At 39.1% G+C, this 24,782-nt stretch overlaps 1 protein-coding gene across 1 annotated transcript in view; it reads right to left on the bottom strand.

Moving 5' to 3' along the window:
- Nucleotides 1-10,184: 10,184 nt before the first annotated feature.
- The window catches only part of CLMN (calmin), a 72,086-nt gene continuing 57,488 nt past the window's right edge, over nt 10,185-24,782 (bottom strand). Inside the window, exons 5-13 of the mRNA XM_050897827.1 lie at nt 23,466-23,558; nt 21,987-22,177; nt 19,997-20,190; nt 18,916-18,998; nt 16,159-17,469; nt 14,930-15,111; nt 13,308-13,368; nt 12,179-12,240; nt 10,185-10,628 (exon numbers count right to left, since the gene is read on the bottom strand). Of these exons, the coding sequence (XP_050753784.1) occupies nt 10,475-10,628; nt 12,179-12,240; nt 13,308-13,368; nt 14,930-15,111; nt 16,159-17,469; nt 18,916-18,998; nt 19,997-20,190; nt 21,987-22,177; nt 23,466-23,558 (2,331 nt within the window). The 3' untranslated portion in view covers nt 10,185-10,474. The remainder of the gene's footprint in view (nt 10,629-12,178; nt 12,241-13,307; nt 13,369-14,929; nt 15,112-16,158; nt 17,470-18,915; nt 18,999-19,996; nt 20,191-21,986; nt 22,178-23,465; nt 23,559-24,782) is intronic.

The raw sequence follows: 24,782 nt of genomic DNA on the forward strand, positions 1-24,782 counted from the left end.
AGAAAGAACCTGTTTTGAACAGATTCCATTCCTAAAACTAGAGCTGAGATTTTAAAAAGGTGTTAGGTTGCACAAACTTTTTGTTCCCCCGAAGCTGCTATTTAAAAAAATTTTTTTGGCGTGCTTTCACACTTCAGTGACCCAGACTTTGTAACTCCAAATAAGGATATTTTCCCTAGTCCAAGAGAAACTTCAATATTTTTAACTGCTTTAGTGGTTTTTTGACCTCTTTAAACTGCTGGTCTGCGTTTTTAAATCAGCATAAAAAATGGGATATCAACTCATTCACGCTTCCTATGCAGGGACTCAGCATTGATGACTACTGCCTAAAAAAAATGTTGCTGTTCCTGATTGTGGAAAGCCATCGCTTAGCAAAAGCATAACTGGGAATCTCTTCCCATCCATCACTGACTTAAGCAAGTCATGTAATTTCTGCATTTCACAAGCAGCTGCAATGACACAGTACAAAAGATCTATCATACAATAATTAACAAAAGTTCCTAATGTCCTTGAAATACACACCTTTTTTATGCTCCTACTTGCCTGAGAACTGACAAATACCACTTTGCAATGTACTTAGCTGCTGTATTTATGCTGATTCTTGCTAACATGCAGAAAACACATACCAGCAAAGTGATAAATCAGTTCCCCAGGGTACAGATCAGCCATAAAAAAGTAACGCAAAAATAATCAATTCAAAGTATTTACAGCAGATGGAGCTATACATTTTGCTTTGATCATGTGTTACATGATATTCCAAGGTAAAGCGTACAGTTTGGCAAGGACAGAGAACTGCCAATGGTACTGTCTAACCAAGGAATGGAGTTAGTCACTAGAAGGCATTTCATAAATTACTGCAATTAACTCTCCTGGAAATAATCCTTGTAACATCAATAGGAATAGCAACTCAAGAAGAGATTATTGCTGTATGTTGGGGTCTTAATAGAAATCACAGCTCAAGTCTAAGGCTTTGTTGTATCTGCCCAGCAATTTGAAGGTACTCCTGCCCCTGCTGGCTTTTGTTTACCAATCCGGCAAAATAAGCACTGAAGAGAGAACAAAGGTATCAGTATACACTACCAACCAGAATATATGGATGATGTCCACAGGTTGTCCTTAGGAGGTCTGGGCTCCTACACAACCAAAGTGTGCGTGCTCAGTATGCATACTTGCATATGGTTCCTTATCTGAAACTAAAACTGTGCTTGTCTTCATCGCTGCCAAGATCCAGAGGGGTATGTTTCCTATGTTGCATTTGCATCTTTCTTAACCTACAAAAATTGTGTTTACACAGCAAGGATAAGGGAGATTACTTTTGCAGGTTCTATCAGAATGACTTTTATCCCAGAGCAGTGAAAAGAAATCAAGTCCAACAATTCCTATTCTTACCGTGTTTGAATTTGAACTGAAGTTGGATCCCATACTCTTGTAAAAGCTTACTCCACTCCCACGTTCTGAGCTGACCCATCTTGCATATTTGAACTTTGCCCCTCTGTCGTGGTTTAACCCCAGCCGGCAGCTGAGCACCACGCAGCCGCTTGCTCACTCCCCCCCACCCCTGGGATGGGGGAGAGAATCAGGAAAAAAAACCTCGTGGGTTGAGATAAAGACAGTTTAATAGGACAGAAAGGAAGGAAAAACAATGATAATGATGATAATAATATGACAATAGTAATACTAAAAGAATTAAACTATACAAAGCAAGTGGTGCACAATGCAATTGCTCACCACTCGTTGACCGATGCCCAGTTAGTTCCCAAGCCGCGATCCGCCCCTCCCAGCCAACTCCCCCCAGTTTATATACTGGGCATGATATCATACGGTATGGAATAGCTCTTTGGCCAGTTTGGGTCAGCTGTTCTGGCTGCGTCCCCTCCCAACTTCTTGTGCCCCTCCAGCCTTCTTGCTGGCTGGGCATGAGAAGCTGAAAAATCCTTAACTTAGTATAAACACTACTTAGCAACAACTAAAAACATCAGTGTGTTATCAACATTATTTTCCTACTAAATCCAAAACACAGCACTATACCAGCTACTAGGAAGAAAATTAACTCTGTCCTAGCCTAAACCAGGACACCCTCCCCTGCAGTCCACCTGCAAATTCCTAATTACAGTGTCAGTTGCAAAAAATTAACCCAATTAAAAAAAAAAATCACAAACTTCTTATTCTCCACTTAGGTGTCATTCATGACACCAGTAAAAGCTACTGGTCTCAAATTGTATCTAGAGATTTTAAAGTCATGGTAATGAAGAGGTGGTAGATGCCCCAAGCCTGGCAACATTCAAGGTCAGGTTGGATGGGGCTCTGAGCAACCTGATCTAGTTGAAGATGTCCCTGCTCATTGTAGGGGGATGTTCTGGTTTCGGCTAGGACAGAGTTAATTTTCTTCCTAGTAGCTGGTATAGTGCAGTGTTTGGATTTAGTAGGAAAAGAATGTTGATAACACACTGATGTTTTTAGTTGTTGCTAAGTAGTGTTTATACTAAGTCAAGGATTTTTCAGCTTCTCATGCCCAGCCAGCAAGAAGGCTGGAGGGGCACAAGAAGTCGGGAGGGGACGCAGCCAGAACAGCTGACCCAAACTGGCCAAAGAGCTATTCCATACCATATGACATCATGCCCAGTATATAAACTGGGGGGAGTTACTGGGAGGGGTGGATCGCGGCTCAGGAACTAACTGGGCATTGGTCAACGAGTGGTGAGCAATTGCATTGTGCACCACTTGCTTTGTATAGTTTAATTCTTTTAGTATTACTATTGTCATATTATTATCATCATTATCATTGTTTTTCCTTCCTTTCTGTCCTATTAAACTGTCTTTATCTCAACCCACGAGGTTTTTTTCCTGATTCTCTCCCGCATCCCAGGGGTGGGGGGGGAGTGAGTGAGCGGCTGCATGGTGCTTAGTTGCCGGTTGGGGTTAAACCACGACAGGGGGATTGGACTAGACGACCTTTAAAGGTCCCTTCCAACCCAAACCATTCCTTGATTCTGTAAGTCAGCACTGCTAACAGGACTGGACCCAAATATCCCAAATTCTCCACAGCATTATGAATATTCTCCTACTACCTACAAGGATTAGGTGGGGGGGAAGATGGTCCAATACGCAGGTACCAGCTGCTCCAGGGGTGGTGAGAAACACATTGAAAGCATGTGAGATGATTTGATTTTGTAGAAGGCACAGAGGAACATTCGTAATTTCTAAAGCATGATACCCACCAAACTTTATGTTTAATTGGAGAAGAAGCACTCCTACTCCATTCCCTATATACTATTTTCTTGCTCTGTGTTTATCCAGTTTAGATGTCTTTTTTAGGAGACAGATCATGGGGCTGATTCTGATCTGTATTGCACCTCTGTCGTACTTTGTTTTCCTTTTCTCATATACTGCAAAGGGAATTAAGGTGTAAGGGGGAGGAACGTAGTAAATATGAATCAGTACTGCACCTAGTCATTTACTAATCCACAAGTCTAAACATTTACGTAGAAACAGGCCAGATAAACTGAATTGTAAGAACAGTATATAATTCAGCACAGCTGTTTTTGTAAGCTTTCCGGTGGCTTGCCTTTATAATGCCAATTTCTATGCATTAATAAATTAATAAATCTTCACCTTTATAAAAATTTAGAATTCATTATGTTTGTTGACTGGAATAAAAGTTTAGATTCTTCCTCCAAAATTAAAAGTCACTTTTTGGGTAGGTGGGGAAGCAATGCACTTTATGAATTTGCTGTGTTTATTGAGATCTTCTCTGCTGAAAAATTAGTATTGTTTCTGGGCATGAAAATGAATAAATAAATAAAAATAATATATGGTAATATATATAACATATGTAATAATAATGAATAAATAAATAAAATAAGATATAACATATGTAATAATAATGAATAAATAAATAAAATAAGAACAAAATGGTGATCTCTCCTGAAATTAGATGTTTGAAGATATTTTCTTGGGAGGACAAGGACAAACCCACAGATAACAGATTATATACAGGAAGCCTGTCCATTTATTTCAAAATTGGAGATTTTATAAAATAAAGTGGAACTATTCACTAGTAAATACTATTCCTATTACAGCGTAACAGTTTCTAAAAACATTTTCTTTTCTAGTGTACCAACTATACAGAAGAATATATTTCTTTCTCACAAAAATTAGCTTTGAGCAACAAGTGCAAACATTCAATACATACCACTGATTGAAAGCATTCAGAAGAAATGTGTTTGAAAGTACACAAAAATGCATCTCCTTCAGTATATCTTTTGATACCACTCAAATCCTCCCAGCATTTGTTCTCATTTAAATAATCATCATTCCTCACCACTTGCCAAAGAGAAACACGTATTTTAAATTACACTCCTGACTTACGAATGATATCTTCAGGATAAAAGTCCCTCATTAACTCTTTAGCAAACTAGCACTTTACAGATTACATTTTAAACTGGGGAACTTTAACAAGAAGGGTAGAACACTTTCTTCAGCTTTTTACACAGCAGAATACAATAGCACAAAGTGGTATGCCTACTAAAATATGTTTTGTTCAAGACAAAAGCAGAAGTTGACTTTTTTTATTACAATAAAAATAGACTTGTGTAAGTTATTTGGCATTAAAAAATGACTGCATTATTTCTCTCAAAAAATGAGCAGCATATAATTTGAAAGTTATGTGATTTAAATCAGACCAGTCATTTCTAAGTAAACAATGGTGATTTTCTGTTACAGTCTAATAATGGCCGTGGATCAGGACCCCCCTGTACGAATTGGTCCTTGGACACAGAGCAAATCAATACCATGAATCAAAGAGATTCCAGGAAGGCCCAGTGAAACTAATGAAACTACTTTGGGAATAAAATATTACCTGACCTGAACACAGCAGTGAAGGCCAGGATCTAGCCTTTCTTGGAATGGTAGGTTTTAGTATTTATCACCGAGGTAAAATTAATTCTTTTTATTGCCTCTTCAAACCTTTTCATGAAAAAAGAAGTAAATTAATCACCCAGGGGCCAATTTTATGTTCCAGAGACATAAACTTAGACATTCCCTTCATGGTGAGAAAGTAACACTGTTCTTGTTTTCCAGTATCAGCAGTAGCAGTTGCCTGGAAAGGAGTCATCAAAAGTGCCACTGAGGTGGAAGGAAGTTTTCCACTCTGATATTTAGAGGAGGAAAGGAATACTTTGATGTTCCACAATTTCAGTTAAGATAACCCTGAAGTGGATATGGCACTTGAGAATAAAAGGGTTAATTTTTCAGCCTTTGTGAGCTCTAGAGTTGTGTCAAGCGATGGACAGAGTAAGCAACCTATCCCATTCAGAATATGACTTTCCCATATCATTTAATGTGCATATACCTCCCATCCTCCTGCATGAATAGCTTCACGATCTTGGGGCGGCGTAGGTGGGAGCAAGCCATACTGCAAGTTCTGTTTAGATACAAACCTAGAACGTGAACAATCATAAGTTGGGCAGCTGTAAATTAGCGTTATCAGTGGTATGCCAAGGGGAACAATTTGATGTTATTTACCTGATAAAATGCTGCACAATGGGAAATACAAAAACTTATGGGTTTTTTACCTCCATTCGGATCCACTACCTATTAGCTCAATGGAAAACAGCAGGCAACCTATTATCAGGGTAAGAGCTTTCAGCTGTAGTGGTTTGGGAACTTTCACAGCCACATTCCAGCCTGTAACCTCACCCTCGTCTTCCACCCATTCGTTCCCCGCTGCTGTTCTCTTAATCAAAAATGGAAGCGGATGTTAACTTCCTGAAAGAAAGAGAGGATTGATCCTGCAGAATTTAGGCAAACAAATGTTATGTGTACAATGGGGTTAACTGAAGTCAGTGGCATTGTTTGTGTACATTGGATTTGAGGGGATCCAGCGCTAAGGGCAATGCATACGCTTCAGCTGCTTCCTGGCCTATGTGATTAACATCGATTTAAGTTGCCTCAGGGCCAGATCCTCTAGTGTGTGCTTAGCACACAGATGTGTTGCATTAACTTCCACAGAAGTAGAGGACCGGAACACATCACTGGATGCATTCAAGTTTGCGCTTGGCAAGAAGGGACTCCAAGTACTTAAAGCTAGCATAAGTGATAATGCACTGTTACAACTATTTGCTTGTTAAGTGGCTGAATATGATGCCACATACACTGGCCAAATTAATCTTCTAAAGCTCTGATACTGTGGGGATTGGTGCGGAAAACCCTAAAAAAACCCGCTGGGTATTGCATGGTACCCCCATAAACTCAATGGAACACTACTTGGATAAAGAAGTTACAGTCATACTGAGCCAGAGTAAACTGACAGTCTCCAGAAGATGTAGAGGATTTAAGTGTGTTTAGACACCAAATATCAACATGTAGCAATTTCAGCCTCAGGAAGTTTTAATGGAAGAAAGTAGCTTAATCACTCAGTATATTTTGCAACTTTAGCTGAAACATCACAAAATAACATATTGCTATGCAGCTTTAAGAATCACACAATTGTATTAAATCATTTCCCATGTTTTTCAAGTCTACTGTTCATTAAAAACTCTTCTCCTGTTTGCAGTTTTCAAATGGATGACACAACCGATGCATAGCTTAATGTTCATTCTCATGAGTCATAATTAATAAATAATCATATCACATACATAGAATTTTACAGGTACTCTTAAAATGGTTTAACAGTTCTATTAAATATATAGATAAAATAATCACTGCTATATAAAAAATCATTTTAAAACAGCTGAACTCTCAAGCTTCGCATAAAATTCTGTAGACACATTCATTACAATCTAGAAACCTCAATAAAAATACATTTTAGAGCTCAATCCATCAAAAATATTCATGGCATTGAAAAGTGATTGTCATTTTTTTACTGTAATCTGTGCTTGCCCTATCTTTGCACTGATAATTTCCTACAATTTGGCAAAGGCTATATTCAATTCAGTTTGTAGATTAAGTGACTGTTCAACTCATTTCTTCAACTCTAAGACATCTGCCCCATAAATGTTTAGGGGGGTTCTGTCTTTAATAGCATATCTTTCCTTGCACTTTCTGTAAAATCACAGTGAAACGCTTTGCAGTTAAGTTACATGACTACAATAACATTGAACCATCCTATTACAGTTGTCTCCCAGTCTTTAATGGTGCTTCTGTGAACACCAAACATCCTTTATCCAGTGATCCTCAAGCACTTCCTGACACTTACACTTTACCATACTCTGCTACCCGCACATTTGGTCAATAACAATGGGGTTTAGAAATGGTCTTAACAGATCGGTACCCTTGTGTATCTGAATTCTGCTGCTAAATCAAAATACCAAATGCGGTCAGTTCAAGCTTAGCATTTTTCAAAAACCCAGGCAAAAATTCAGGAAAAAATTCCTTATTCAGACAGTGCATATATCTGTTGGAAAATGGATAGATGATAGATTGCCCACCAGCCTTTAAAGCCTCTGCTACCTCAAGCGAGTCCTCTAGCCAGCCAGTTAAAACCGGCTTTGCCATAGTGAATGCTTCACAATCAGGCTTTTAGACTGTAAGCTCAGAATAGGACACAAAGTCTAACAACAAGCAATGTTTTCAGAACAGGGCACTTGCATTGAGGGATTGGATCTTGCACTGTGGAAGAAGAGATGCAGGCTTACAAGTCAATTTAAGTGGGGGAAGCTACTGCTTATGCAGGTGTCGTTTTTTGTGGTTCCAAGTAATGGCAAAACTCCTGACGAGTTCAGTCTCTTTTCATGCACAGTTGACCATACCAGTATAATGACTCTTAACTCTTTACCCTGGATCTTCTTACCCATGGAATGGCTGAGTAAGGTAGACTGCTTCTGTTATAGCAAGAACACAACCAAAAAAATCCAAATATGGAAAGCAACTTAATAGCAAGTATCATGGGCTAATTTAGTATTTTTTTCCATCTATTTTGCGTGGAAGAAAAAATCTCTGTCTCTTAATGGGACAGGCTGGAAAGCATACATCAGTTTAAACATTGGCTGAGATGATCAAGACAATTGCTGGATGCTGTTTGACATTTAAACAGCTCATTTCACTGTTTCAGTCACTGTTCATCAGTGGGAGGCAAGAACAAAAACCCTGGGTTTTCTCCCTCTTGGAAGAAAATACTGTGTAATGAAGTTGCCAGCATCAGTACATTCCCATTCACTTTTCCATTCTTTATGGGTGTCAGTTGTTTAGATGAGACATCCAAAGACCTCCTCATTCTGATTAATTTTCTTAGGAGGAAGGAGAGAAGACAGAAGGGAGCTTACTTTCCTTGACTGAACTTTCATAGCTGTAAAGTTCTATGAAGAGACTGTAATCCAACTCCAGATAATCTCTGCTGAAGACTAAGAAACATGGAAGAACCTGAGGGTAAGATACAAAGGCTCAGAAAAAGTTGTCATCAACCAAAGGAACCTATGAAGAGTGGCACATAACGAAGAGCTGTCAACACATCTGCTCCAAACTAATGTACATTGCTACTTGCTACTATTAAATAGCTGCCATACCCCAGCCTGGTATTCACTGGTTTTTAGGATAAGGATATAAAGTTTCTTCTTTCAGAGAAAAAGCACTAGCCCTTCAATGTTATATTTTAGCCTACTTCAAGAAAGCATCTTCAGAAATTCTAATACAGGTTTTCTTTTGGAAGAAAGTATCACTGTCTTCATCAATAAGCACAAACAGGTTCATGCATCACAAAATCAGATGACTCAAAATGTTGAACATTTTCATCAGCAAGATGAAAGACTATTTTCTTTACTTATGTTGATTTACACTGAATTAAGTTGGGAAGTTTGGATCTGTTCCTCACCAAGAACAAAAGGATCTTATTTTTAGGTTCATGGGGTGAATCCAGCTCTAGTCAACAGGGACAGGACAGAATAGGAAAGATTTCAGCTTTCTGTTGACTGAAAGAAGTTCAGAATTTCATCTTCAATGTTTAAGATCTCCTGCCGTGCACTGCTGCTATTGAATTCTAACTGCAGCTCAGAAGAAAAATCCCAGGGAAACAAAAAGCTTATAAAGAAGAATGAAGTGTGATGGAAGGTTAGGATTACCCCAGCAGATAACACGACTACAAACAGGTTTTAAATACCTGCAAATAAATTGCTATATATTCTGATGTGTCCTGATGCCAGGTACTATTAGTTCAGCTGAAAACTAAGCCAAGGCAGAGATATACCTTACGCTAAAACAAAATATCTAAAACTTATAGCCACATGTTGTAACTTTCACTCAATGTAAATTATTAAGAATGCTATAAATGATATAATTATCATTTTATGAAGCACATTGCAGTCAACCTTAAGAATTTTCAGGTGGAAGCAGCAACACGACATAGTCTAATAAAGCATACTATGAAACTAAAAATGTGCTGATGAAAAATAGTGACTTCACTAAAAGTCACACAGAGAAAAGTTACTGCTATTAAATTGAGTTTGAAGACTTCTCTTTAGTCCTGTAATGCACAGGTACACCTTCTCTGGCAAAAATCCTAAATCAAATATCCTAAAGTGATCACTGCTGTGGACAAAAATTACAAGATGCAGAAGTGGCTCAACTGTGTCTATGGACAAGCCACAGGAGTCTCTTCAGTTGCACTAGAAAGTCAATACCGGCTGTTAACATTTCTCTGTATTTAGTTTTACATCTGTCATTTCTTTCTCTATTGATCTGGGCACTTGAAGGGTATTTCTAATCCTTTTACCATGCACTTGTGCCTTAGCGGTAGCCTCAGCAAATTAGGTTACCTATTATTTTTTGTAACATCAAAAAAGAGAAACGTTCACATGATCGGGTAAGTAAAAGCAGCAGAGAAAAGGAAGTGGAAGCAGAAGCAGCCTCAGAAGCAGTGAGGTACTTTTTAAAAAAAAAAACAAAAACAAAACCATGGTATCTGTTCCTGATAAAATTATTAAGCTTCTTGAACATCTTTTCAAAGATGGCCACCATCAGTAACATACAAAAAGTGTATTTTCTGCAGTGTTCCACCACCTGCAGCTCTGCTCTGCCTCCAGCTCTCTCAAAGAATTCCATGGAAAACATGAAAAAGCATTTCTAGCCTTGCCCTTGCAGGTGGGCCAGGTTCATGGCAAGTCCACCCCTCTTCCACAGCTGTCAGGCCTTACGTAAGTAAATGAAGCCAGAAGAATCATTTTTGAAGACTAGAGCTCTGAATTGTTCATATTTCTACTGATAATTATCTGGTTTTATTTAGCATCTTATAAAGCAAGGCACAAATGTACAAAATTGCGTCTAAATCAGGTCATTTTTATATATATTTACACAATTATCATAATATAAAATGTGCTTAGACACTGTCATAGCACAACAGTAGAGGAATTGAGGACAACCTGATAATAAACACAAATACCAGGTCCTACGTTTCTGTTTGTGCTTCACCTGAAGGAACATATTCATATGCAGATACACAAAGCAATCCAGCCACCGTCCTTTATTCTTCCACACCTCACAGAGATCAAACTTTGTTGCTAAGAAGCTGTGGAAGGAGTAAAAGGCAGTAGACCAGCACCCAGAAGAAAATGATGAAGTAGAATAGCTCTGGCCGCTCAACAATCATAATCTCATGAGCTGGTGCTGGAGTCTCACTTGCTTCCAAGTCCTTTTTCTTCCTGAAAACAGGAGAGAATTTGATAAAAGGCAGGAAAAAGAAGAAAAAACCCTCACTGGTAATATTTACTGTAAAGATCAAAGGGCAGACTGAAAGACAGCAGTTCAATGATCCATTTCAATCTAGTCAGTTGGAGTCCAAGCTAGACTAGGAGGTGCATAATGGGCTTTAGCAGTGTGTTCCTTTAGGAGCCAATGTACATAGCAATTAATCCTCTGAAAACTCTGGACAAATTCTCAGGTAGTTTAAATACATGCCATTACAGTACAGTCCTTTGATGTAAGGTGATTTCCATCAGTCAAAAAGATGTCCTTTTATATTCAGAACAGTAAACACAGCTCTGGGCAACACATATCACACTTTCACAATTTTACTTACACACTGTATCTGACTTGATATACTTTCCCCAAATCATCTACTTTCAGAGCTTCTCATGTCAGACACCAGAACATTAAACAGAAAAAGCCCAAGACTTCCAGAAGCCAACTAGCAGTTGGGGTTTTGTAGGACAATTCCAACTTTCCAAAATTCCAGCTGTGGTTCATAAGGGCAAAGCCCGCTGGCCCCTGCCAGCACCACTGAGCTCTCACAAAGACAAGAAAGGATCTTATTTAAAAAGGCACAAGATGGTACACTCATTTTATAATTTTATAATATTACATTAATCACTCTCTGGTAGACTTTTTTTTAATCTACTTTTGGAGAAAACTGGTTTTTGGCCTGTTTTAATGAGTCCCTTTTCTGGCTTGGGGCATCCTACTTGCTCAGATATGATACTGCATATATACCTGAGTATTACACAAAACTTGCTCAATATCAGCAGTCTGCAAACAGGCATAACTGTGACAGCTATTCATGTATTTTTTTAACAGAAGCGTGAGACCAGGACACTGGATCCCGATAATATTTTGTGTGTTTTCTGCATTTAAATGCAACTGTCATTTTAACTAGAAGTTCTGGGAGGTATTATTCAGTATCAACTGAGAGTGAAAACCTAGAGCAATCCTTGTTTCTGATAGATATGTAGACCCTAATACCAAAGGGATACACGCTCTGTGTTCAGGATCCATCACCCTAAGTCTAAATTAAACACACATATAAATTATAAAAACTCATGGGTGCTCTAACAGAGGCCAGAACTCCACTGAAGTATCGTCTTTCCCTAGCACTGACCACACTAAACATTGTCTTGACAGTCTTCCAAACCCGGAAAGAGTCATCACTGCCAGAGGGCCTCATATTTGAAGTCCTCCCACTCTTTTCTTCATCTGAAATATCGACCATGTGGGGAAAGTGCTCACAATCTTGCTTAGACAGCTGAATCTTTCCTCTCAAGTCAAGAAAAAGCATTTTAGTCCAGGGGGACATCGAGCAATAAAGAAGTTTTGTATCTTACACCTATGGGAAATATGGACTCGGAGCCGTTACACTAGACATCCAGTCAATCTCTACCATTATAGTTAATTTTCATTTCCGTTTGTAACATTGTTAGAAGTACCTAGGAGTTATGCATTCCTTGCAAAAGGCTTTGTCTGAATAAGAACGACTCACCTGATGATTAATGGATTTTCACCCATGTCTGTCATCTTCTGCTCGTTTACACCATAGGTTTCCTTAAACAAACCAGGAACAGATTATATAAAAAAAATAAAATTCAGCATCTCGAAAAGATGGTAATTGTGTGTGTATTTTACGCAGAGCATGTCTAACGTTTGCTCAAATAAAATGAAAGCGTGCTTATAAATTTATTTCCTGCCAGCACATCCACCACTGCAGTCTGGTACACACACAGAAAAGGAAAAAAGTTGTGAAATAACAAGATTTTTTTGCTTTCAACTGCTTTCATTCAGTTGAATAAAGCTCCCCTCATTCATATATATTTCTAGTAGCTCTGACAGCGTTGCAAAACTAAAGCATCTGTGTGAAACTTCCGTTTCATTGAACATTGGTGGCAGCATTTCTTTAAAACTCCAAGACAGTCAGAATTTTATTTTGTGCTGAAAAGAGCCATATTCCTGTCCTTGCTCAGTGTGCCCAGACTGCTGATGCTGTCCCTTCCTTCTGACTTAAAAAATAAAAATCCAGAGCTCAGTTGTATAGTGTGCTCTCAAGAAACCAGTATGAATTACATCTGCCATTAAGGATGCAGTTTCACATTAACACTAAAATTCTTTTAGGGTTAGCTGCTGCTATTGAGATAATACAATACATCACTACTATCAAGGGGAGGAAAAGAGCCCTATCTTTCATAAGAAGTGCACTTCAAGAGACACCCAGCATTTTTGCACGGCTGTGACCAGGACACCAACATACATACAGAGAATGCACAAAACTAAAAGAAACTGCAACAGCAAATAAAGGCAGCTTCAAAGAAGCGAAATGTTGCAGCTATACAGTTATGACGAAGTAAGCCTCAAAGTTACAATAGATTTAATTGTAGTATTAGGGTACTCCTTTGTGGGTTTGTTCAAGGTTCAATAAGGTTCAGTTCCATATATTTAGGAAAGTTCAGTAAAGCTTTTCAGCTATGCCTGGTTTTGGCACTAAAATTACTAGAAGTCACAGGGCTTTTGTATTATCACAGAGCTTTATAGAGAGAGTAGACTCTTTTAAAGTATGTGAACTTTTGGAGTTTAAGAGAAATAGAGAAACAGCGATAGGTAAATTTCCACATACTTACCTCCTCAGAAGTATTAGCAGATCTTTTTCGGAGGTAAATGTTGGAATCACTGTCACTGGTTCTGAAATGTATGTAAAAGCAAAGTTTTTAAATTCATAAAGCTAAGTTTTGTTTTGACTTTAAAGAGAGCCACTGCAATTGCACATACTAGTTTTAAGCTATGCAAAACCACAAATATGCATTGTTGCATGTATTAGAATATGGACTTGAATTTATCAGTAACATTATAAAAAATAGCTTTGGGAAAATCTGACCCACAATAAAAAAATCTATATGCTCAAATTGGAATCTTTTCTGAAAAATGTTACCTGATAGGGTTTTTGCACCTTTGACATCATTGACATTTAAGTGAGAGTATACCCCAGGTTTTATGGCTGTCTATATAAATAAAAAACTGATAGACCTTGCAGGGAACAGAAAGCTTGAAGGAGACAATGTGTTTTTCTAAGCAAACTCTTTCAAATTCATTAGAGTGCTAGTGATAAGTGCATAGTGATAAGCATCAACAAATTACAGTTCATGTCCCACTCAAATACATTACCTAAGAACTAAATTAGAACATAAGAGGGAACAGAAGTGAGTGGAGTAAAATTAGCTGAGTGTCTCTGTACTGGGTCTGGCTGGGGTGCAGTTAACTCTCCCTATAGCAGCCCCTATAGTGCTGCGCTGTGTATTTGTAGCTAAAACGGTGCTGATAACATACCAGTGTTTCGGCTATTGCTGAGCAGTGCTCCCACAGCACCAAGGCTGTCTCTCCAACCCCGCCGCAAAAGCCAGTAGGCTGTGGGTGGGCAAGAGGTTGGGAGGGGACGTAGCCAGGACAGCTGACCCAAACTGACCAAAGCCATATTCCATACCATATGATGTTGTGCTCAGCAATAAAAACTAAGAGAAAGGAAGAAGCTGGCAGAGGGACACACACAAGCACACGCTCGTTATTAAGGCATCTGTCTTCTGAAGCAACCACTACGCCTACTGAGGCCCTACTTCCCAGGAAGTGGCTGGACATTGCTTTCTGATGGGAAGTAGAGAATAAATCTTTTTTTTTTGGTCTCCTTTTGCTTTGCTTCCACACGTGGGCTTTGCTTTTTTTCATTAAACTGCCTTTACCTTGACCCATGAGTTTTTAATCTTATTTTCTCCCCCCATCCTGCTGAGGATGGGGATTGAGAGAGTGGCTTAGTGGGCACCTGGTGGCCAGCCAAGGTCAACCTACCACAATCTCGTTCACTTGTTCAGAGACAGAAAAAAGGCCAACAAATATCTGTTGGAATAAAGCAGTGTCACGCTTCCACATAGTGTCACAATGTACATGAATTATTTCATCTACGTTACAAACACTCTTTCTGTTGGAAGAACAGTTATAACACTGCCATGTTCAAAATGCACTGGGGTTCCAGTTGGGTTTTGCGTAGCAAAATTTGTATAGCAAAGTCAAATCAAGTCCCATTGGCACTGAATCACTTGATGTGTTTAAGATAAACACAGGAAGAAGCCAATGAGTCCCAATACACCGCTCCCAAAAGAAGTCTACGTGAAACATCCAATGGACACGGCACACTTCAAAAGACCAGGCATTCATACCAGTTAGGTGTATTTAAGACAAAGTTAACGTGAAATACCTGGTAAATTCCTGACAATCAGCAATTTCTTCCAGTTTATCTTGTGACAGAGCAGTACTGGCAACTTCTGAGATCTGCAAGTCTTCTGCTTTGATCATATTTTTCCTTTCTTCCTCTGTATTACTATTTTTTTCTGGTCTCTTTATGGCTATTGATAAATCCTCTACATGTTCTACTATGGCCTGTTGAAATTAAGAAACATTTTGCATTAGACAACAAGACTGTTTCCCTACCCTTCTAAATATCTTACTGGTGTAGCCTACTCAGATGCTAAATTGCATGTAGTACAAGGTTGAAAGTCTCACTGAAGAGAATAAAAAGCAATTCATTTCTTGAAAATCATTTTGGATACATTGAGCTATAAAGTATCATCAGTTCAATATACATACAATTAGTTGTCACTTCTTTTTATATAAGAAGTCATGACGTGACACGGCTCTTTGAAGTAATCCGCTAAGATTTTTTTTAATCTATCCCCAATTAGTCTTTGAAGCTAACAGCAAATTGACTTCATTACTCTAGTAAGTGTCAGGACCAAAACATGACCAAGCAACTTGTCTAAGCAACATGTAGAGTAACATGAAACGGACACTCATTCCTGAAAAACACTGTCTAAAATTATTGTGCTGGAAAACGTGTAAGACAATTCAAAATCAGTGTCTGCAAAAAGAGATGCAGTAGCAAATTGCCTAAATCCAATACACAGAATAATTACCAAAAATCCTCCCTCTTTCTCCTCCTCCAGTGTAGACAAGCCTTCATTTTACCCACATAACTTATCCTACTCAAATTGGTGTAAGTTTTTGTAGGCAAAGTTATTTGGATTCAGACAAAAATTACCTTTGCCTGTATTCTTTCTGTATCAGCAATACTACTTTCTGTTCATATAATTACAAATTATTAAAAATACCCCCTGTGATAATCGTTTATGCCTAAGGATTATACAGGAGCCTCAAACTACTTTAAAACATAATTAAAATTCACATTTTTCCAGTACTATTGGTATTAGGGCTTATTCTCTCTTTCAATGTCAGATCTTCTCAGGGATCTGCAGTTCCATTCATTCCAGTAGAGGGCTGCGGCAAACAGCATTACTGGACAGGAAACCAAATACATTTTACATATTTCTCCAAAGCATTGCAAAACGAAAGCAAATGAAAACCACTAAGGTCAGATGCTAATCCTCCATATATACACAAAGAAATGCTGGTAATAAAAAAATAAAATACCTCAGGATGTTGTGGAATAGTGGAATCTTGATGGCTGGTGGCCTTTTTGCCATCTTTTTCAATTTCTAACTCTTCTCCTACTAGTAATGGCACTTCTTTTTCATCAGAAGAATTCATGTGACTGTTAATATCTGTTGTTTCCTCCTCGCCATTGTCAGTATTCATTTCTGATGGAGGGACACCTAGCTCATTCCCTAAGTCTGCCTCTGGAGCATCTTCCTTGTAGTTCTGTTCTAGTAAGCCCTTCTCATGTAAAACATCTGTTACTGTTTCAGAGGAAGCTTTGTCATTTCCAGTACCATAACCTTCAATACAAGGCTCAAGGTAAGCATTCAAAACTGCTGATATGGGAACATTATAATGTGGATAATAAAAGAGATCGTGGGGTATTACAGATACTTTTGATGAACTGGGTAGCACTTCAGCTGAAGACTCATCACAGCTGTCCAGGTCCTCTGGATTTTTAGGTACATCTGAGAGAGAGTCATCAGATGTTTCATGCTGTGTAGATAGTTCTTGGCTTTTGAGATTAGAACCATTCAGTGAACAATGGTTAGTTTCTGTTGTCTCAAAGACAGGTGATTGCTTTGTACGTTCATTTTGTGGAAGTTTCAGTATTTCCTCATTTAGAAGGTGAAGAACATACTTATGTGTATCTTCTTGTTTTGAGGTATCTTCTGGTAAAAGAATTGAAGTCTGGGGTTTGTTCTCTTCTACTTTATTTATAGATTCATCTGTAAGTATACCTGAAGTCCAGGATAATGGACTCAAAGAAGAAGTATTGGCTGAAAGGCTTTTAGTTTCGTTGTCATATTCAGTAGAGGTTTCTTTAGTTAATTCTTCAGAGTAGTCTTCAAAAGAGTCAACAGAATTTTTCTGATCTGTCAGAACAGCTGGAGAAAGGTCATCGTTCTGTTTCAGTGGATCATCAGATATGCCCCCTTCACCTGGCATGAATTTATCACTTAGAACCTCCCAAGAGGAACTGGATTCAAAGCTGACAGATCCTGCAATTTTCAGTGAGGTAGGCCTCTGAGGCTCCTCTTCAGACATTTCCTGTGAATCACCTAACACTTGACTCAATTTCCCATTACATTTTTCAGGAACGGTTTCTGATGGGATTCTCTCAGGGGTGTCACGAATATGAACCTTTGGAGGAGCAGGATGACTCCTTTCGTGATTAACAGTATACATGTTTTCTTCACTTTCACTTAAAATCAAGATTTTGCCTTCCTTTTCTGAAGGTGTGTCTTTGATGTGGACGTACATGGACTCAATTGGAAGCTCCTTGTCAGGATCTGTAAAGTCTTCCTATAAGTGATGATACACCATTAAAAGACAAATCATATCTCAGATACCATTTTACTTTTCCCAAACACTGCAGAAAGAATAACTACCTAGCCCATCACCCCATTACCTTGTGAATGGCCAGTTAATGACTCACTTATTTTGAAAGTAGGGAAACCAATTTAGCAAGTCAAGTGACTTGAACAAAGCTCAATGTCAAGAAGCCACTTGTACAGGAAGATTAGAATGCAGACAAGCCTACTCCTCAGTTGTTAATGTATTCATCTCTCCCTGCTGCACCTGTGGAGACAACTGACTTGGTTTTTTGACACAATCCCAAACCTTGGGAATAAAATAAATCTAGCAAGTCCACTAAATGCACTGTGAAATATATTAATATACTAGATTGTTCCATTCCAACAGACTGTATTAAAAAAAAAAAAAGTAGGCTTTTTCTTTGTCCATTAAAATGCCCACAAGTCTTAATACTAACAAATCTTATTGCTCATCTAATCTAATAACAATAATTAGATTATTATACTAATTTTTATTCCAGTGACTTTAGTAATGCCCACCAATTTTATAAGCTACAAAATACATACCAACTGGAACCTTCAGTCAAGAAGTGAGAGCTGTAGGAACCATCATTTATGTGCATGTACTCTAGCACAAAAACTTACCCAGATACTGAGGGACACCGAGTCCCGTGGAGATCCTTTCAAACCAAAAAGACTATGTTGAACTAGGTTTGTCTGGAAGTACAAGCAGCCTCCAGAACAGTTTTTCAACTTATGCAGATCTCTTCTCCAGTTCCTGGGACCTCCCATTTTTCCTCAAGTTCTCCATCTCCTTTCCTTTAATTCCTCTATAAGTTTATCCTCTGTTTCTCCAAAAGACCTCTGTCAATCCCAGACACTGTCAGTCCCTGCTTGCTCCTCAATTCTTTATTTTTGATAAAGTCTGCATTAAAGTCCTGGTCCTTTAAGCTGCAGTATATTTCACGCTTACAATGAGTGCTTTTGACTGCTGCATTGACAAGATTCAGCCTCTGCTATCTTGTGTCTGATACCTGCTAAATTCAGATTGATTGTGGCCCTCAAACTTGAGAAGATGGAAGTCAAAATGAAATTCAAAGTCCAATGAATCATCATAGATGAAGGGATAAATTTCAGCCTTATTTAAGACTAACATAGCAAAGTAGTAGAGCCCTATGTAACCAGTTCTAACATCTGAAAGTTATAATTGGATGTAAATGTTTAAAAGCACAATTCTACCGAAAGCATTTTAGCAATCGTCAATGAAAGCCCATTTTACTGGATTTAACAAAAATGTGAAAAATTAAATCTGAGTTTGTGGTTTATTTTAAATAGCTTAGAAAGAAACCTAGAGGATAAATACAGCAATATCTGACTTAATAAAGTACACCAAAGCAAATTAATACAATGACGTGACATAGGAGTAAACACATACCCCTTCCAGCTCCGGGAAGTGTTCCAGAAATTGCGCCACGTATGTCACAATTGACTGTTCATCGGGTGATTCCACCATGATATCTATGGAGACAGACGCAAGGGGCTTAAGCACACATGGCTTTAAAACGCTCTTGCAGAGGAACAGATCGTCAGACATTTATCCTGCCTTTATGATGAGAGAAATAACAGCTACAAACGCTTTTCTTTTTCTGACAGATAAGAGAAATACTTTTCACTGCTGATGGTACTTGAAAGAGTTCTCAACATGTTACTCACATTAATTTTTTCCTATTTCCAAACACATACCAAACCCTGATCAGGGTTCCTTTTCATCCACCTTCATACTGTCATTTATGTTGTCACTAGACAGTGATCTTGTTGAGTGACAGCACAGAGGTTTATTTTTAGCAGGATGGCCCAGTCTTCTAACAGGTGACCCATGAAAGCACAAATAACCAATCTGTGCTTTAAATCATAAAATCAAAGCCTAACACTTGTCTAGTAGAGTTCTGCAAGAAACACTGCAAGAAGCAGCTCCATTTATATACATATATTTATATACAAACATATATGCTTATGTTTACATATAAAAATATATATACATGTATAGATGCATTGTAAAGGAAAAACTGAGGGATGCAAATACATTTGAATAGGTATCTATCCATTTTCCTTGTATGGCAGACTTGCACACTTCATCCTGGAGTGACATTTAGTCTCTGCAGACTGTAGGCATTATGAAATGGTGCTGATGCATTGAGACACCTCTCAGCACAACAGGGTGGTGATTAATGCCTGCTAGTGATGCAGTTGTCACATAGCATCTAAACATTAACCAGGACCAGTGTACACAGCTAAAACTATGGGAAGATCTCTGCCCCCAAGGAGCTTAGAAATATGACTGGAAGCATATGACTACAAGCCAGTGACCATTTTTATTTTTCTTATCAATCAGCCCAACACACTGATCACATCAACAGCCTAATCACTGGGAGGTTTTTGGTAGGTATCACAATGCAATATTCATGAATTCATTATAGTTTGAATGTTACCCAACAAAGCTGATGTAGGCGTTTTACCTTCTGGTTCTAAGAGCCGAGGAACACCCAGCTTATTTTGTGCTATGCTGAAAGCATCCTCCAAGTTTTCTCGAGATGATTTCTCCAGTGCTTGCTTCATGTCTACCAAAGTAGAATCTATTGCTTTTATGATAGCTAAGAAAGCAAGGCCACTCCTCCAACTGCTGGCAAAGTCCTGAACTGCAACACCGTACCTGAAGAGAATTACATACAGTTTACATGAGTGGTTGTGTTACAAAATACAAAGTAAAGGCACCATCATTTTCAAAGACTCCTGAAAGTTAAAAGTAAGGTTGCTGATTTGCACTAGTCACATTTGAGATCTTTTTGGATTTTGAAATGCGCAAAATACGTCCACAAAAAACAAGGATTCACAAACTGGATCAGTGTGGCTAACAGCTGACATCAACCTGCTTGTAGGAAGTAGTTAGTAAAAACAAAGCCCTCAAGAACTCAGCAACCACATTTAACATTCACAAAACCAAATGTCTCTGTGATTCCTGTTTCTGTTACTCTCCAGCATTTTAATGCCATAGCTTGGGAAGACTGCCAACAAATATTTAAAAACATAAGCATAAATGATTCACATTCCGGTGTACTTGGCCTTCTATAGCAGAAAATTGTGCTTTGCCAAATGCAAATGATGTCAGTATATGTATAAACCACAAGTGCGTTAGATGCCCAAAGTTTTGGAGGAAAAAACAACCATCAAACTTGCAATGACATACAGCCCCAGAATAGAAAATTCTGCACAGGTCATTGGATAACAGGATTATAACGATGCTATTATGTTTTTAATAGTGCAGTTGCAAGAACAATTTTCTCCTATTAGGTGCTTTCAGTTTGTGCTCTTTGACTGGACTGAAAAGTCTACAGCCTTTACTTCTCTGGTCCTCACTTTTTTTTTTTGTACCACCTCCCTGTTAATGACAATATCAGCATTATTTTGGGACTAAAACTGTGCTTCCTCTATGGTCTGCACTGGCAGCAGTGAACTATGGATCTCAATGGGACCACAACAAGCACCCTTACCTTCACTGGAAATAACCAAGGGATGATGTGGCCCACAGGACCAAGTATTTAAGATGTAAATTTGTATCTTTGACACTAGACACAGAACATTTGTGTTCACAGGCAGATTTGGACATATAAATCCATCAACAGACAAAAATGCCAAATATTTAGCTATCCAACTTGTATAAGTAAGTTTGACCCATGCCCTCTTTAAAACTCTCTGGCAGTCATCACTTCAGGTAATAATATATGTAAAATACGCTCCAAGCATTTACATGTGCACTAGACATCTTACACTAAAGTTTTTTAACCCGACAGTAACTCTGCCAGGTTAAAGCATTACTAGACAAAATGCTTTGGTGAAAGAACTGCTTTTTTATTAAAGAGGAGAGAGGTGTGTTGAGCAACGGAAAGGGACCCAAATGTTACATGTTCATGAGAAGCAACTTAAGATTCACCCCCTTCCCCTCTTTAATTCTGAGGAAAGAGGGACTCTAATAGGGGCTCTGTCCTTCAAGGCACTCTGCAGCACACAGAGAAGCTCCCTCAGGGCTGCTGCTTAATTTAAAAGGCTGTTGCTAAAATCTTTCAAATATATTTATTTTTTCAGTTCACCTCTTGTTTATGCCTACCCTTTAATAAGCAAAAGATATCAAATAGATTGCACGAAGGCCAGGGGGTAGGGGGAGGAGGGAATGATCCTGTTTTAAACAGTGCCAAGCAGATTAGTGCGAGTTAACATTTAACACTCAAATCATGAAGCCAGCAACGCACACGGCTTCAAGGTCAGACGGACACTGTGACACAGGGCTGTAGTTATATACCCCCCTGCAAAGACCGCGCGCTTGCAGACTTTGAAAGCAGAAGAAGCCACGGTGCACGGTAACGCACACACGGGGCAGGAGAGAGAAAAGAGATTCAGCTTCAAAAGGGCAGGTGGCAAAACACAGTTTTATACAAGGGTTTGTTAGCTTACTTTCTGGTTTTCCTCTGAACCCAGATTAAAAGGGCTCTGATGGCTTTCCGCTGATCCTTCACTGTAACGGACATGTTTCTCTCCACGCTGGGAGTGCTGGGGTGGGATGTGTCTGACTCCGGACCACTGGGCCCGGAGGACAGGCTGGAGGAGGAGGAGTTCCTGTTGAGATTGCCTGTCAGCTCCTTAATCTGTAATAGAAGGCGAAACACGCAGTGCTCTGATTTAATACCGGCTGCATGGAGAACTCAGTGTTTGTTTTCATGCAAACTTTAAAGATAACAGCGCCATAACTGAATTTTAAGAGGTAATTACAGACCCGTCCATTATAACTCTCAACGTGTATTGCACATGCGTGACAGCCAGCAGCAGCCCAGCTGGCAACCCCAGGAAACAGACAGAGCAAGGTATCAGTCCAGGCTGAAATGAGCAAATTCATATTAAACAAAAAGCAAAGAAACATGTCCTTGAAATAAAAGTTAGTTTAACTGAAATTGTTCTCTTTGCAGGACTTGCTTGAGTGAAATATTTTTAGTCAAGAAATGGTGACCTGCAGCAGCACTCCTGTCCTTGGTCAGCATTGATATTTGAGTCCAAATTATCCACTCTGCTGCTCTTAGGTCCCCCATGCCCTCTGCTGCTGGGGTGACAGATTCTGGTCGCACCATCTCTGCCTGCGAGGCCATCTGGCCAAACTGGTGCTGTGCAGCACTGTTCAGCTTGAGCAGCTCAGCCAGGGAGAGAAACCCCAGTGCAACTTCAAGATTATTTTTTGAACATATAGCCATTTTTTAAGTGAGCCCAAGAGAATGAAAGAGCCTCACAGACTTACGAGAGTTGCAGAACCCTCCCCTCCATCTCTCTCTGTTCATTAGACTCTGGTACTGTCTAGAAGGTCATTTTCAAAGTACGTGTAGATTAGGGAGCAGTTTTAATCTAAGCCTGGCGCTCAATCAATTTTCAGGCTCAAATCAGTTTTATCAGTTCCAGGCCCTTCAAGATCTTTCATTTGGCCATCTACATCAGTTGCGAATTTTTGCCATGTTGAGTAAGTCTCCGGAGATCAGTGATTCTACACGGAATTTCCCACCACATTGGACCAAATCAAGAAAAGGTTATTGAAAATAAACTATGACCTGGAACCAAACCCGAGACTTTGGTTCAGATCCAGGGAATCTGGAACAGAATGCTGAGAAGGCACAGGAGAGAAAGGAAAGTAGTAATCTGAAGCTCTAATTCTGGTCCAAGTCAAACGAGGGCTTAAATTATCTCCTATTTACACCAAAATAGGTTCAATGAAGTAAAACGAAAGCAGCTGCAGGTATAAAATAGCATATATTAGGAAGGAAAAGCTCAGGTTTAGCATGCTTAATTATGTTCTTTAGGATTAAAAATCAATTTAAAAATCAGTATTCAGCTGGATTAGATTGATACCATAAAGATTGTTCACTTATGATTAAAGTATTCAAGTTTTATTACCTGAAAAAACAATATTATATTCCATATTAGTCCAAGTACCAGAGAGGAATTTCCATCTGCTATTTCTGCTGCATCGATGCTAACAAGCTTTACCTGTAGAAGAGATCATAAATTCAGAGCCGAATTCAAAGGAGCAAGGTAAATGCAAAAAATGCACTGAGACTACTGGATATGTCCAGAACACTTCTGCCACTGACTGGCCAGCCAAAAAGCAATACTGAAATCTTGTGTTAATCATAATTTGCCCTGATCACAACCACCCTGCTCATGGAACTCTTATCTCAAGCCCCCAGCATAGTCTGCAGAACAGAAGTGAGCCCAGTTCTGCATCGTCAGGACCACAAATGTGTTTCCTCCATACAAAAATGGAACAAGATGGTGCCCCCTCCAGTAGATCCTATTCTTTAAAGTAGAGAGTCACTTCTCGTACAAAAATTAAAATCCTAATAAGATCTGCTTACGTCTGTTTTGCTATGCATCTCCTTTCTCCTTGCTTATCTCACCTTACACAGCTTGTCACAGGGTTCTGATTAAATCAGTTAGCAAAGGATAGGGTTGCCTAATCCAAGCAAACTCTAGACTTTCCCACACTGAGGTTTCTTCCACCTGATAACACCAGGATGTTATTCTTTTAGACAACACAGACTTGGTTTTGGCAAAGGTCATGGAGGAGGGAGGAAGCAAGGAAGCTGTCAGTACTGCACATGGCACCCAGACCGAGTTAAAGCCCAGCATACAGTCCATTTATCACTTGGAAATCCTGTACACGATGAATCACTTAGCAGTGCTTTACCCTGCTGCCCCAGTTCCACAGAACCGTATGCTGACGGGTTCCACCCACTGTGGTTTAATATCTAACCCTGAAGCTCTTGGCAGCCAAGGCATTTTGCCAACACTTTCATCACCACCCTTCACTAACCGGTTTGGTTAAACTGAAAAAAGGAAAGCAAAATAACTTTTTATCTCGTGGTTCACACAACAGTTTTCAATCTTATCAAGAAGACACCTCTAGCTGTCACATTTCAAGGCTCAGATTTCTTGCTAGCTCCAAGGTATTTGGCATGGGAAAACCTTTAAGACCTAGCACATTTGAATAGCAGTTTCTCCAAAATGAGGAGCAAGTGGCATTCATCATTAGACTGCTCTCAGTGTCAGCTCTGTCCTCTTACTGCTGCTTATGTTTGTCACCCAGCCCAGTAGAGATACCCGGCTCAAAGATACTGGCTGCTTACTCTTAAGGAAACAAGAAATCCATAGAAAAGTAGGTGTTCTAGCACTACTAATTAAAAGTCTGCCTGTGTCCAAGGCTCCTCCTGC

This window comes from Gymnogyps californianus, chromosome 5 (assembly GCF_018139145.2).
Source record: "Gymnogyps californianus isolate 813 chromosome 5, ASM1813914v2, whole genome shotgun sequence".
Lineage (NCBI taxonomy): Eukaryota > Metazoa > Chordata > Aves > Accipitriformes > Cathartidae > Gymnogyps > Gymnogyps californianus.